The sequence below is a fragment of the Oncorhynchus keta genome, chromosome 20 (assembly GCF_023373465.1).
Source record: "Oncorhynchus keta strain PuntledgeMale-10-30-2019 chromosome 20, Oket_V2, whole genome shotgun sequence".
NCBI lineage: Eukaryota > Metazoa > Chordata > Actinopteri > Salmoniformes > Salmonidae > Oncorhynchus > Oncorhynchus keta.
Window position 1 is genome coordinate 5,380,183 of NC_068440.1, and position 14,575 is coordinate 5,394,757.

Sequence of the window (14,575 nt, forward strand, 5' to 3'; positions counted from 1 at the left end):
AAAATCCCAGGAGATGCAGGGGTGACGCCGGGACAACACATGAATGATGCACACATGATGATCACACGGTTCAGCTTGAACAAATGTTGCATTTCAAATGAGTGGTGGTAGGTGTTGATTACACCAAAACACGTTACATTTTTTACTGGAGAAGTGAAACAGAGAGACCGTTTGGGATCGAAAAGTGATAGCATCAGTACATGGCAACACTTAAAGATCATAAGATAGGCAACCTGTCCACAATAATTCTCGTCACCACCTGACACAGAGAAAGAAGGGTTTCATTATAAGTATACTCCCATAGGTTATGAACCCACCAAACATACCTCTCATTGGATTCTGGATCCACAAGATACCTCCAATAAGGTGAGGTGACTGGCCGAGCATCGCGGAACTGCACACTATGGCGATCTATTCCTCTTGTCTTCTTCACAGATGGTCCACAAACGTCGCCTTACGAAACTAAAGGCTAATTATCACTGGTCTGAACAAAGCCGTTCGCTTGCCTTACATGGCATAATTGCTGAACTAGACCTTACTGTAAATACTCTGCAGAAATAACGCGCTCTCTAGTTAATGCAAATGAAAGGCTTTAAAATGTCAAAAAGTGATGATTCCTACGCAGATGGAGCACTCACCACGGGCTTTCAGCATGTTAGTGAACAGGTGCAGACCTCAAGCACCGCACGGTAACAGCGCGCGTCACACATTTAGACTAATTATTCAAACGGTTGCTCTAAATGTACCCACACCGGCATAGACTGTAAATCATTATTGAAGACAAAGACCTATTCTCTCGTATTTTCATCACAGCTCTTTCGAAGCAACGCTACACAGGGTTTCAAATACCGACTGACGCCTGCGTATTAATACTGATCTGTATATCATGTGAATGGCCTGCTTTCCCTCTTTGCAAACACCATTGTGGTACACATATCAACTGCACTGTAGGAATAGATGACCGATGACCAGGCCAAAAATTATATAGAGCGCGGCAACTGCAATATCGTCCAATCACAGGCTTTCACATTTTAGCGCAGGTAACCAATGATAGTCTATTATAGTGACAAGATATTCGAGTGACCGCTCCAACAATAGAAATGCATGTCCTCAAAGATGGAAGGCAGGAGGGAGGGACCATTCTAGCTAATGAGAGGGCAAGATGTGAACAACATGCCATAGAGATAGATAGAGGGCTAATCTTGGTATCAGAGCTATTATAACGTCTGTGACTGCATGGGCAGCGCTACTGATCTCCAGCGCTGCCCATCTCCATTTTAAAGAAGTACATTTTCTTCATTGGCTGATTACTCCCGACTCATAAGAATCCCCACCCAGTTGGCTACTTTAAAATGGTGATGAGTCCTCTATCTAGCTCTTTGATCACAGGAACCGCTCCAATATAAAGTCGTTTTGGGATAAATTGCCAAAATGTGTGTCCACTTATATCAGTGCATTTGTAACAACCGAACCATTACTTCTAATTTAATCAAATATACCTCATGTAGCAAATTAGTAATTGCAATTGTTTTTGACTAAATTCGACACTCATTGACCTCCATGCAGAAATGACTCACCTCATGGGCTTATTTTTGTGGACAGATATTGGGCAGAGTAAAACTTCTCCAGTTTTCAGCAAAAAAAAGGAAGCTAGGTTGAATTAGCTGTATCCCTTAAAACCGGATGCATCTGGTTGTTAGCAACTCCATTAAGCCTACCGTTCACGAAACAAATGTGCATGAAACCCATCACTGAGGGAATTCTATTAACCTTAGCCAAGGTGCACCGGTCAATGGCCCGTGACATGAACGCAGTGAGGGAGGAGAGCCCTTCTCAAATGAAACCGTAATCTGTGGCTCGGTCATGTTGTCAACAAGGCAGCATGGTGCATCGTCCAGAAACAGACATCTCTTTTCCATAAAATCTGTTTTGAAGGCATATCATTTTTAAAAAAATCAAAAGCATTAATTTTTGCATGTGAAAAGTAAACACAGGATCGTACTTAGCTGAGGATAATTCATGTTTGTTTTGAGCTGACCCTGGCTTTGAATAGGGCACCTGGCTCACACCCAGGAGTCAGCCCAGTTTCAAAACGAATGAAATCACTGAGGGTTCGATTAATCTCGCACAGGCGTCCGTGTAGGTGTGTTTTGCCCCGGCTGAAAGTTGATCGCATTCGAGCGAAGTTGGCTTAAAACAAAAGTGATGTATTTAAGCACATCTATTTATTAGTAGGATTTGGATAAAAATGCTTTACCTGCCTTCGCAATGAAAACTAGTTAGAAAATGTGAACTTTTATTTGACGGAAAAGAGATGTATGTTTCTGGATGATTACCCATGCTGCCTTGCTGACAAAATGACAGAGTGGTGCAGATTACTGTTCCATTTGAGAAGGGCGCTCGTCCCTTCCAGCTTTCGCCCAATGAGGTGATGGGCCTTTGCCCGGTTCAACCCGGGCCTGCTTCAAATAACTTCCTCACTTTTCACCCAGTACAAAATCCTCCCAACGAGGTAACCCGGGCCAGATAATTGAATCCCCTCACTGCCTATATCGGGTTGATTCATCCATAGACAGTGATATCATGCCTCGTCTCACTGCTGAAACAAAATAAACAACCAATTTTAATAAACAACATTGAGTTATCTTACCTTCGACAGCCATTCTGCTACTCTATACATTCGGGAATCATTCATACAGTAGTAGAATGTAGAACTCGATATGCTTTGATTGTACATCGGCGTTTTGGTTATCACTTGCTGCTGGAAAACTGGGGTGCACAGCAACTGCCCCTCAAAGAATTGTGGGGAGTGTAGGCAATTTCCCGATTTTAGGAAGTGTTTCATTTGGAACACCAATTAGCAAGTTATATTTAAGATTTCCTTAATTTCCTTTTCTGAAACTGTAAGTGCCAGGGGATTGAAGAAAAAAAATGGATAAACCTAACAAAAAGAGGAGATCAATGACCTGGCAGTGTGGTGCCAGGACAACAACCTCTCTTTCAACGTGGACAAGACAAAGAAGCTTATTGTGTACCACAGGAAACGGAGGGTCGAACACACCCACATTCACATCGACTGGGCTGTAGAGGAGCAGGTCGAGAGGTTCAAGTTCCTCTGTGTCCACGTCACTAAGGACCTATCATGGTCCAAACACACCAACACAGTCGTGAAGAGGGCACGACAACGCCTCTTTCCCCCTCAGGAGGCTGAAAAGATTTGGGATGGACCCTCAGATCCTCAAAAACTTCTACAACTGCACCATTGAGAGCATCTTGACTGGCTGCATCACTGCTTGGAATGGCAACTGCTCTGCATCTGACCGCAAGGTGCTACAGGGGGTAGTGCATATGGCCCAGTACATCACTGGGAACAAACTCCCTGCCACCTAGGTCCTCTATACCAGGCGGTGTCAAAGGAAGGCCCTAAAAGTTGGCAAAGACACCAGCTACCCAAGTCATAGACTCTTCTCTCTGCTACCGCATATTTATTTATCTGAATTGTTTTACACAGACTCCCTTGCACTTTCTCTATGCACACTCACTACACACATTCACAGATACTACACTGACATTCCAACACACACACACACACACACACACACACACACACACACACACACACACACACACACACACACACACACACACACACACACACACACACAGAGACACTTTCACACTTCACATACGCTGCTGCCACTCTGTTTATTATACTGTATATCCTGATTGCTTAGTTACTTTTACCCCTACCCACATGTAAATACAATATTACCTCAATTACCACAACTACCTCGTACCCCTGCACATTGACTCGTACTGGAGCACCTTCCTAATATTGAGTTGCACCCCCACTGTCACGCCCTGACCGTAGAGAGCTTTTTATGTCTCTATTTTGGGGTTGGTCAGGGTGTGATTTGGGTGGGCATTCTATGTTCTTTTTCTATGTGTTTCTATTTCTGTGTGTTTGGCCGGGTGTGGTTCTCAATCAGAGTTAGCTGTCTATCGTTGTCTCTGATTAAGAACCATACTTAAGTAGCTCTTGCCCACATGGGTTTTGTGGGTAGTTGTTTTCTGTTTTGTGTCTTTCTGTTTGTTTTGTTAATCCGTGTTCAGTTCAAATAAAAAAGATGAACACGTACCACACTGCACCTTGGTCCTCCACTCCTTCCAACAGCTGTTACACCCGCCCCCCCTTTTGCCATCAGAACAACCTCAATTCATCAGGGAATGGAATCTACAAGGTGTGGAAAGCGTTCCAAAGGGATGATGGACTCCAATACTTCCCACAGTTGTGTCAAGTTGGCTGGATATCCTTTGGTTGGTGGACCATTCTTGATACACACGGGAAATTGTTGAGTGTGTAAAACCCAGCAGCGTTGCAGTTCTTGACACAAATCAGTGCGCCTGGCACCTACTACCATACCCCGTTCAAAGGCACCTAAATGTTTTGTTTTGTCATTCACCCTCTGAATGGCACACGTACATAATCCATGTCTCAATAGTCTCAAGCCTTAAAAATCCTTCTTCAACCTGTCTCCTCCCCTTCATCTACACTGATTGAAGTGTATTTAAGTGATATCAAAAAGGGATCATGGCTTTCACCTGGTCAGTCTACGTCATGGAAAGAGCAGGTGTTCCTAATGTTTAGTATACTCAGTGAATAGCTTCGTTATTGTTTGTATTTACAGTCGAGAGGAGTGAAGAGCTTCAAGTTCCTCGCTATCCACATCACTAAGTATGGCAACTGCACCGCCCTCGACCGGAGGGCCCTACAGATGGCGGTGCTGACAGCCCAGAGCATCACTGGAGGTGAGAGCCCAGATCCCAGGACTACATGTCAGGCGGTGTCAGAGAAAGGCCTGAAAAATTGCCAAAGGCTCCAGTCACCCGAGACATGGACTGTTCTCCATGATCCTCTCTGGCAGGCGGTACTGGTGCATCAAGGCTAAGACCATTAGACTTCTAAACAGCTTTTATTCCTTGGCCATAATCAAGTTAAATGGCTAACAACTACTGCCACCCACACATCTATGCTGCTGCTAAAAGTATTATTGCTTAAATGTATTACTACCACTACGCTGCTGTTCATTGATTATTGATTGCCAATACCATTTAGTATCTATCTATTTATCCTGCTACTGGTCACTATTACGCCTATTTACATGTATATATTACCATTAGTATATTATCATAAGTATTTATGTATTCCTGCTACCAGTCACTTTTCAGCCCTGTTTACATGTATGTCCACCTATCACGCCTACACTGACACTCTTACACACACACACACACACACACACACACACACACACACACACACACACACACACACACACACACACACACACACACACACACACACACACACACACACACACACTTACATACACACACACACACTGCCGTGCACAGACTTACCCACCACTTATGCTGCTGCCATACTGTTTACTATTATTATTATTATTTACCCTGCTACCAGTCACTTTCTCCCAATCTCTGTACATACAGGGATTTAATAAAAGTGGCTCCCAAGTGGTGCAGTGGTGTAATACTCTACATCTCTGTGCTATAGGCGTCACTACAGACAACCTGGTTCGAATCCAGACTGTACCCCAACCGGCTGTGATTGGGAGTCCCATAGAGCGGTGCACAATTGGCCCAGCGTCGTCCAAGTTTTGCCGGTGTAGGCCGTCATTGTAAATAATAATTTGTTCTTAAAACTTATTATGGCTGGAGGCAGTATTGAGTAGCATGAATGAATAAGGTGCCCAGAGTAAACTGCCTGCTACTCAGTCCCAGTTGCTAATATATGCATATTACTAGTATATATGGATAGAAAACACTCTGAAGTTTCTAAAACTGTTTGAATGATGTCTGAGTATAACAGAACTCATATGGCAGGCAAAAACCTGAGCGAAAATCTAACCAGGAAGTGGGAAATCTGAGGTTGGTCGATTTTCAACTCATTCACTATTGAAGATACATTGGTCATGTTGCACTTCCAAAGGCTTCCACTAGATGTCAACCGTCTTTAGAAACTTGTTTGAAGCTTCTACTGTAAAGGAGGGGCTCATAAGGGCTCTTTGAGTCAGTGGTCTGGCAGAGTGCCACAAACTCGTGACGCTCGTTCACGTGAGAGGTAGCTCCCATTCCATTGCTTTTCCACAGACAAAGGAATTCTCTGGTTGGAACATTATTGAAGATTTATGTTAAAAACATCCTAAAGATTGATTCTATACATCGTTTGACATGTTTCTACGGACTGTAATGGAACTTACAGCTATTTGGACATAAATGACGGACATTATCGAACAAAACAAACATTTATTGTGGAACTGGGATTCCTGGGAGTGCATTCTGATGAAGATCATCAAAGGTAAGTGAATATTTCTAATGTTATTTCTGACTTCTGTAGACTGCACAATATGACGGATATCTTTTTGGCTTGTTGGGTCTCTGAGCGCCGTACTCAGATTATTTCATGGTTTGCTTTTTCCGTAAAGCTTTTTTGAAATGTGACACAGCGGTTGCATTAAGGAGAAGTTTATCTAAAGTTCCATGTATAACCCTTGTATTTTCATCAACATTTATAACGAGTATTTCTGTAAATTGATGTGGCTCTCTGCAAAATCACAGGATGTTTTTGGAACTACTGAACATAATGCGCCAATGTATACTGAGATTTTTTTAAATTTAAATATGAACTTTATCGAACAAAACATACATGTATTGTGTAACATGAAGTCCTATGAGTGTCATCTGATGAAGATCATCAAAGGTTAGTCATTCATTCTATCTCTATTTCTGATTTTTTTGACTCCACTCTTTGGCTGGAAAAAGGGCTGTGTTTTTCTGTGACTTGGCTCTGACCTAACATAATCGTTTGTGGTGCTTTCCTCGTAAAGCCTATTTGAAATCGGAAACTGTGGTGGGATTAACAACACGATTACCTTTAAAATGGTATGAGATACTTGTATGTTTGAGGAATTCTAATTGAGATTTCTGTTGTTTGAATTTGTCACCCTGCACTTTCACTGGCCGTTGTCATATCGATCCCATTAACGAGATCTCAGCCCTAAGAAGTTTTTAACTGACCATGCCTAGTTAAATAATAATAATACAAATCTAGTTAGAGCATTCTGGATTTCCTGCTTATTCCCCCTTGATTTTGATTATCTTCCAACCAGGAGTTCTAGAAAACCTGAGAAGTTTGGGAAAGTTACAGGAAAAAGTTACCACACTTTAGCAACCTTTTACCATTTTTTCCATTACTCAAGGGTAAAAACTTCGGGAGTTGTTGGAAATTGAGCATTATTGTTGTGTTTCCGCCATTTGTCCTTTGTTAGCGATTACAGATAGAGTGCCTTCGGAAAGTCTTCAGACCCCTTGACTTTTTCCACATTTTGTGACATTTACAGCCTTATTGTAAAATGTATTAAATTGTTATTTGTCCAACACTGCAAGACTAATACGTTTTGTCCCTCAGAGTACTACTATTCATTGTATTATCTTACCAGCCCTCTCTTATCAAATCTCTGTGAAGCAAGTGGTGCTGTTATCTTTATATCCAGTAGGTCTGCAATCTGATTGAAAGTTAACTCAACAGCTATTGGTTTTCAACACGGATTTTAAATTCAAACAGCCAGATGCTATAAAATGGTCTCGATTCAGTTTCACCGCTATGGATTCCAACTATAACCAATGCATTCTTACATTGTTCTTACAGTACAAAACATTATTTACTAGTATTCCCATTATGAATTACTATTATTAACTATATTCTTGCTATGTAACCACCGTGTCAAAAAATAAAGTGCCATGTATTTCAAATGTGTGTAGAATTTACAAAAATGAAAAAGCTGTAAAAACACAGTTATTTTTATCCTCCGAAGATGGGCGGTAGTGGATGGGCCAATATAAAATTCAATAATAATAAATACTATCCCCGCTTAATGATAAGAGCAATATTCAAATAATAAAAATAACTCTATACTCACAGATAAAGTGTGCATATAAAACCCGTTTAGAGGTAGGAGTCAGTGAAGGAGCCAGCAGCGGGTGTGAAAGAAGGCTGTCAGTGCATCAGTGTTTGATGTGAGAAGTACCGCGCTGTTCTGGCGTCTCTCCCAATGCTGTAGTCAAAGCCAAGGTGCTCCTATAATTATACCCACTGCAGCTGACATCTTTTAATGTCTATTCCTACCAGCATCAGCTTTGGCTTCCAGTCAAAGATGTGCCTGAGGAACAAGGAAGCCATAGGCTACTGTAGCTGTGGGCGGTGTTATGCTCCTTGCCACTGACATTTATATTTAACTGGGTGGGTTACATTTAGTGGTATTACCAGTCTGGCATGGTGAGGTAGGAAAAATCAGTTCCTCATAGATGGGTTTAATCGTCAGAACATGCCTCAGAGCACAAAGGACATTTGTTTGTGTGTGCACAACCTGTGTCTATCACATTTCAACTTTAAACTTCAGAGCGAAAAAAAAGGAAGATAAATAAAGACAAGTCAACCAAAGACTGGCAGGAAAAAAAAGAGAATTCATTGTTTGCCACAATATACATTATGTACTGAATACACTGGAACAAGGAACCCTTAGAAAAATGATGTTCCTGTTTTACGAATTAGCAAAGTCGGGTGTATTCCGCATTCATGAAGGGCAAATCTCTACGTTTAAATATTTTGTATTCCTTAAGTAAATATACATTTTTAAACACAATACAACCACACGAGGATACAGTATAATGCAATTCAAATCATAAAGGACGACATGAAAAAGTTACAATTATTTCCATTGTGGTCCTCTTGAAAATCTATGAAAACAAAATATACACACTCGGGCTTCCGAGTAGCACAGCGGTCTAAGCCACTGCATCTCAGTGTAAGAGGCATCACTACAGTCCCTGGTTCAAATCCAGGCTGTATCACATATGGCTGTGATTGGGAGTCCCATTGTCATTGTGAATAAAAATGTCTTCTTAACTGACTTGCCTAGTTAAATAAAGTTAAATGGTCAAATAAATGTCACCAAAAGGGAGAAACATTCAGTACATAGTGTAACTAATGTTACAGGTAGGCCATGCATTTTCAGTCAGCAGAACATTATTTCCAGTTAAAGACATGATCATGATTCCTTATCAACTCAATAGATATTAGATCATTTAATTAATTGTTCTTTCTCCCAAGAACACCAAAAGTTTAGCAAATTGCTTGATGTCTCGATTAGGTATGTTGTCCAACACAATACGACCATGTCACGGCCATCGAAAGAACTAGACCAAAGCGCAGCGTGGTGAGCGTACATATTCCTTTTATTTAGGATGACGCCGACAAAAACAATAAACAATTACAAAACAACTGTGACGCTTGAGGGCTATGTGCCACAAACAAAGTTAACTTCCCACACTGAAAGGAGGGAAAGGGCTACCTAAGTATGGTTCCCAATCAGAGACAACGATAGACAGCTGTCTCTGATTGAGAACCATACCCGGCCAAAACATAGAAATACAAAATCATACAAAAACAAAACATAGAATGCCCACCCCACATCACACCCTGACCTAACCAAATAGAGAAATAAAACGGTTCTCTAAGGTCAGGACGTGACAGACCAGTTCACATAGATTATGTCCTGTATTATTTGAGAGGAAAGCATGCAATGTTAGGTGAACTTTACTTGTCTAACACTGTTGTTAGGTTTGGGCTATGGTTATTAAGAGTTCACTAATCAACAAAGTCCCAGTAACTCCATAACAATGACATTCAAATTAGTAGATTGACAAAGAGAAAGTATGGTTATTCAAATAAAAGTGGACAATACATATCAGAGACTAAACTGAGACCAGGTTTAGCCAATAAATAAATAGTTGATTAATACAGTATCAAGGTTATTTTAAATGTAGGATGTCAAACATGGTCACAAGGGCTGCGTTCACACAGGCATCAAAATTCAGATATTTTTTCCACTAAGTGGTCTTTTGACCAATCCACATCAGATCTTTTTCAGATCTGATTAGAGGTTAATTTTTTTATTTTTTTTAAGATCAGATTTGGGCTGCCCGTCTATACGCAGCCAATGTGCCCACATCTGAGTTCAGTTGGGTTCATGTCCCCAATTCAAGCTTAATGGACAGATTTCCAGTTGATACAGACCTGAAAATGCTCCGGTCATCATGCTGTGTCTGGCACACAAAGACATGGAACTGTAGCCTTTGTGTATCTCCTGAACCTGTTAATCATGAAACTCAATCCCTGTTTAAATTACACATTGTTCCTCAAGTCAAAGATATTTATGTAATCCAATGGCAATCAATCAGGTTGAAGCATTACCTCTGGTGACCATAACAAACAAATGCACTACAGCGCGAAGCAACAAAATAACATACAATATTGAGTTAGTTAGTGATGTTAAGTCTTCTTTACACCATAGCAGCAAATTGTCTAAATTCCTATCCAGCAGTGCATAGCCATTCAATGTTGAAAAGGACTTACAGTGCATTCAGAAAGTATTCAGACCCCTTGACTTTTTCCACATTTTGTTACGTTACAGCCTTATCCTAAAATGGATTAAATCGTTTTTTTCCCTCATCAATCTACAAACAATACCCCATAATGACAAAGTAAAAACAGGTTTTTAGATTTGTTTGCAAATGTATAAAACAAAAAAAACTGAAATATCACATATACATAAGTATTCAGACCCTTTACTCAGTACTTTGTTGAAGCACCTTTGGCAGCAATTACAGCCTCGAGTCTTCTTGGGTATGACGCTACAAGCTTGGCACACCTGTATTTGGGGAATTTCTCTCATTCTTCTCTGCAGATCCTCTCGAGCGGGCTGCTATGTGCTTTTAGCTGAGGAGTGGCTTCCGTCTGGCCACTACCATAAAGGCCTGATTGGTGGAGTGCTGCAGAGATGGTTGTCCTTCTGGAAGATTCTCCCATCTCCACAGAGGAACTCTAGAACTCTGTCAACTCCCTGACCAAGTCCCTTCTCCCACGATTGCTCAGTTTGGCAGGGCGGCCAGCTCTAGGAAGAGTCTTGGTGGTTCCAAACTTCTTCCATTTTTTGGGTACCCTTCCCGAGAATTGTGTCTTGACACAATCCTGTCTGGGAGCTCTACGGGCAATTCCTTCGACCTCAAGGCTTGGTTTTTGCTCTGACATGCACTATCATCTGTGGAACCTTAAATAGACAGGTGTGTGCTTTTTCAAATGATGTCCAATCGATTCAATTTACCACAGGTAAATTTGCAAAAATTTCTTAAAACCTTTTTTTTGCTTTGTGATTATGGGATATTGTGTATAGATTGATGAGGGAAAAAATTATTTCATCCATTTTAGAATAAGGTAATAGCTGTAATGTAACAAAATGTGGAAAAAGGGAATGGGTCTGAATACTTTCCGAATACACTTGGTTCCACAAGAGAAGAAGTCACACCGACAGGGTGATGATAACACCATCATCCTGCCCTTGCCACAGCATCTCCCCCTCGAACGCCACCTTCCCATGCCTCTTGACTCTCAGAAGAATCCCCACCACCTTGTCAGAGACACGTACGTATCTATCAAACAGTTCTCTGAATGTGACGTGGGTCTTGCCGTCCGGATCTGGGTCGTTCATGGTCCTGATCACATAGCACATGTCGGCTATCTCACCATGGCACGTTCGGCTGTTTGTTTTGGTGTCCTCCTTGGGGCGTCCGTAACCCTCCTCGCCTTTGTGGAGGCGTAGGGACATGGAGTATTCATAGTCAAAGTCCTCACTGAAGGGGTTGAGCTTCTGGTTGACGGTGTTCGTCGAGGACCAGTTCTGCCAGCGGCTTTTCAGATTGCCCACGGCACTGTACTTCTTTGAGAGAGCGTTGATCCTGTTGGCGTCATCCAACTCCTTTGTGCTCCTGTGAAGAACAATCACCCAAATATTTAACAAAAAAATGAGACAATCATCAATCATTGCAACGTTCATTTCCATTGTAAAGTTCTGAACAAGTGTAGCATTAAACTGTTTTATTTGAGCAACAAATGTGCTATATCAAGTTATTTAGGTGTATTTACAGTATCCCTTACATACTTAGGGGAACGTTTAATGAGGGACCGTCATGCACCATCGCTTGTACATGAATGTTAATACAGTCACCATACTGATGCAAAGAACATTGAACTCACACTGAGCTGGTCTTTTGACCCTCACCCATGACTCAACTTCCCCTTTAGGTGAGATGCCGTCACTATCCCTCTGCATGGCCTCCCCGGATGACCCAGTGCTGTCTGTCTGTCCAGGTTTAGAGATGTCTGTCCAGGTTTAGAGATGACTGTCCAGGTTTAGAGATGACTGTCCAGGTTTAGAGATGACTGTCTGTCCAGGTTTAGAGATGTCTGTCCAGGTTTAGAGATGACTGTCCAGGTTTAGAGATGACTGTCCAGGTTTAGAGATGTCTATCCAGGTTTAGAGATGACTGTCCAGGTTTAGAGATGACTGTCTGTCCAGGTTTAGAGATGTCTGTCCAGGTTTAGAGATGACTGTCCAGGTTCAGAGATGACTGTCTGTCCAGGTTTAGAGATGTCTGTCTGTCCAGGTTTAGAGATGACTGTCCAGGTTTAGAGATGACTGTCTGTCCAGGTTTAGAGATGTCTGTCTGTCCAGGTTTAGAGATGTCTGTCTGTCCAGGTTTAGAGTTGTCTGTCTGTCCAGGTTTATCTTGGCTGCCCTCCGCCTCAAGGGTCCTTTTCTCCACCTCAGAGTACCCACTTTCCTCTGTGTCCACGTGTGCCCATCTCCAAATTCTCGTTACATTCCGCTCCTTCTCCTGCTTCCAGCTGCGGGTCAGTTTCGATACTTTGGAGCACTTTCTGTGGAGTGCGAGCGACCCCCTCTTACTCAGTCCTGTCTATCTCCTCCCCTGGCGGTGGAGTCTCCATACAAATTAGCTCGGTCAGAAATGTAGTTCCCACATTCCTCTCCTGAACGCCGCTTGTCACAGTCTTCACCACCTACTTGGTCTTGATCCGGGACTCCCATATAGAGGCACTAGAGGGGTCTTAATTTTACCCTCCAATTGGGAAGGAGGAGAATTGCCTTGAGACTCCTGCTTGGTAGCTGAAGTGTTGTTCTGAGCAGCAGGTGTGTGGTGGCCAGCAGTGGGATCCTGACAGGGACAAACCTTCTTCTGACAGGTTCCTAATTTAGTGGTGCTTGGTGTCTTTGGTGGTTCGCCCCAAAGCTCTCTTAGGGGGTCAGGAGCCCAGCTGATAGGCTCCTTGGCCAGCTTGTCTTTGATCTCGGACACCCACTTCTGCCAGCTCTGGGTAAGGTTGGACACCATACAGATGGGCCTCCATACAGTCGTGGCCAAAAGTTTTGAGAATGACACAAATATACATTTTCACAAAGTTTGCTGCTTCAGTGTCTTTAGATATTTTTTTCAGATGTTACTATGGAATACTGAAGTATAATTACAAGCATTTCATAAGTGTCAAAGGCTTTTATTGACAATTACATGAAGTTGATGCAAAGAGTCAATATTTGCAGTGTTGACCCTTCTTTTTCAAGACCTTTGCAATCCGCCCTGGCATGCTGTCAATTAACTTCTGGGCCACATCCTGACTGATGGCAGCCCATTCTTGCATAATCAATGCATGGAGTTTGTCAGAATTTGCGTGTTTCTGTTTGTCCCTCCGCCTCTTGAGGATTGACCACAAGTTCTCAATGGGATTAAGGTCTGGGGAGTTTCCTGACCATGGACCCAAAATATTGATGTTTTGTTCCCCGAGCCACTTAGTTATCACTTTTGCCTTATGGCAAGGTGCTCCATCATGCTGGAAAAGGCATTGTTCGTTACCAAACTGTTCCTGGACGGTTGGGAGAAGTTGCTCTCGGAGGATGTGTTGGTACCATTCTTTATTCATGGCTGTGTTCTTAGGTAAAATAGTGAGCCCACTCCCACACATGAATGGTCTCAGGATGCTTTACTGTTGGCATGACACAGGACTGATGGTAGAGCTCACCTTGTCTTCTCCAGACAAGCTTTTTTCCTGATGCCCCAAACAATCGCAAAGGGGATTCATCAGAGAAAATTACTTTACCCCAGTCCTCAGCATCCAATCCCTGTACCTTTTGCAGAATATCAGTCTTTCCCTGATGTTTTTCCTGGAGAGAAGTGGCTTCTTTGCTGCCCTTCTTGACACCAGGCCATCCTCCAAACAAAAGTCTTTGCCTGACTGTGCGTGCAGATGCACTCACACCTGCCTGCTACCATTCCTGAGCAAGCTCTATACTGGTGGTGCCCTGATCCCGCAGCTGAATCAACGTTTGGAGACAGTCTTGGCGCTTCCTGGACTTTCTTGGGTGCCCTGAAGCCTTCTTCACAACAATTGAACCGCTCTCCTTGAAGTTCTTGATGATCCGATAAATGGTTGATTTAGGTGCAATCTTACTGGCAGCAATATCCTTACCTGTGAAGCCATTTTTGTGCAAAGCAATGATGACGGCACGTGTTTCCTTGCAGGTAACCATGATTGACAGAGGAAGAACAATGATTCCAAGCACCACCCTACTTTTGAAGCTTCCAGTCT

The 14,575-nt window shown here is 42.4% G+C and overlaps 2 protein-coding genes across 6 annotated transcripts in view; both read right to left on the reverse strand.

Annotated features, from left to right (window-relative positions):
* The window catches only part of samd12 (sterile alpha motif domain containing 12), a 120,327-nt gene extending 112,063 nt beyond the window's left edge, over positions 1-8,264 (reverse strand). For 2 of the 5 annotated variants that reach the window (XR_008072464.1, XM_035795094.2), the window contains exon 1: positions 327-1,025. Coding sequence is in view for 3 of the 5 variants with exons in the window: in XM_035795094.2 (XP_035650987.1) it covers positions 327-387 (61 nt within the window). In the remaining 2 variants the exon portion in view is untranslated. Of the gene's footprint in view, positions 1-326; positions 1,034-7,997 lie in introns of those variants that run through there. The other 3 variants (XM_035795095.2, XM_035795091.2, XM_035795093.2) reach the window with 3 other exon arrangements.
* Positions 8,265-11,435: 3,171 nt separating this feature from the next.
* On the reverse strand, positions 11,436-13,326 carry abrab (actin binding Rho activating protein b). The gene is made up of 3 exons (XM_052471831.1): positions 13,080-13,326; positions 12,172-12,295; positions 11,436-11,901 (listed from the first exon to the last, which is right to left on the reverse strand). The coding sequence occupies exons 1-3, from the start codon at positions 13,324-13,326 to the stop codon at positions 11,436-11,438; spliced, it is 837 nt and encodes a 278-aa protein (XP_052327791.1).
* Positions 13,327-14,575: the final 1,249 nt, after the last annotated feature.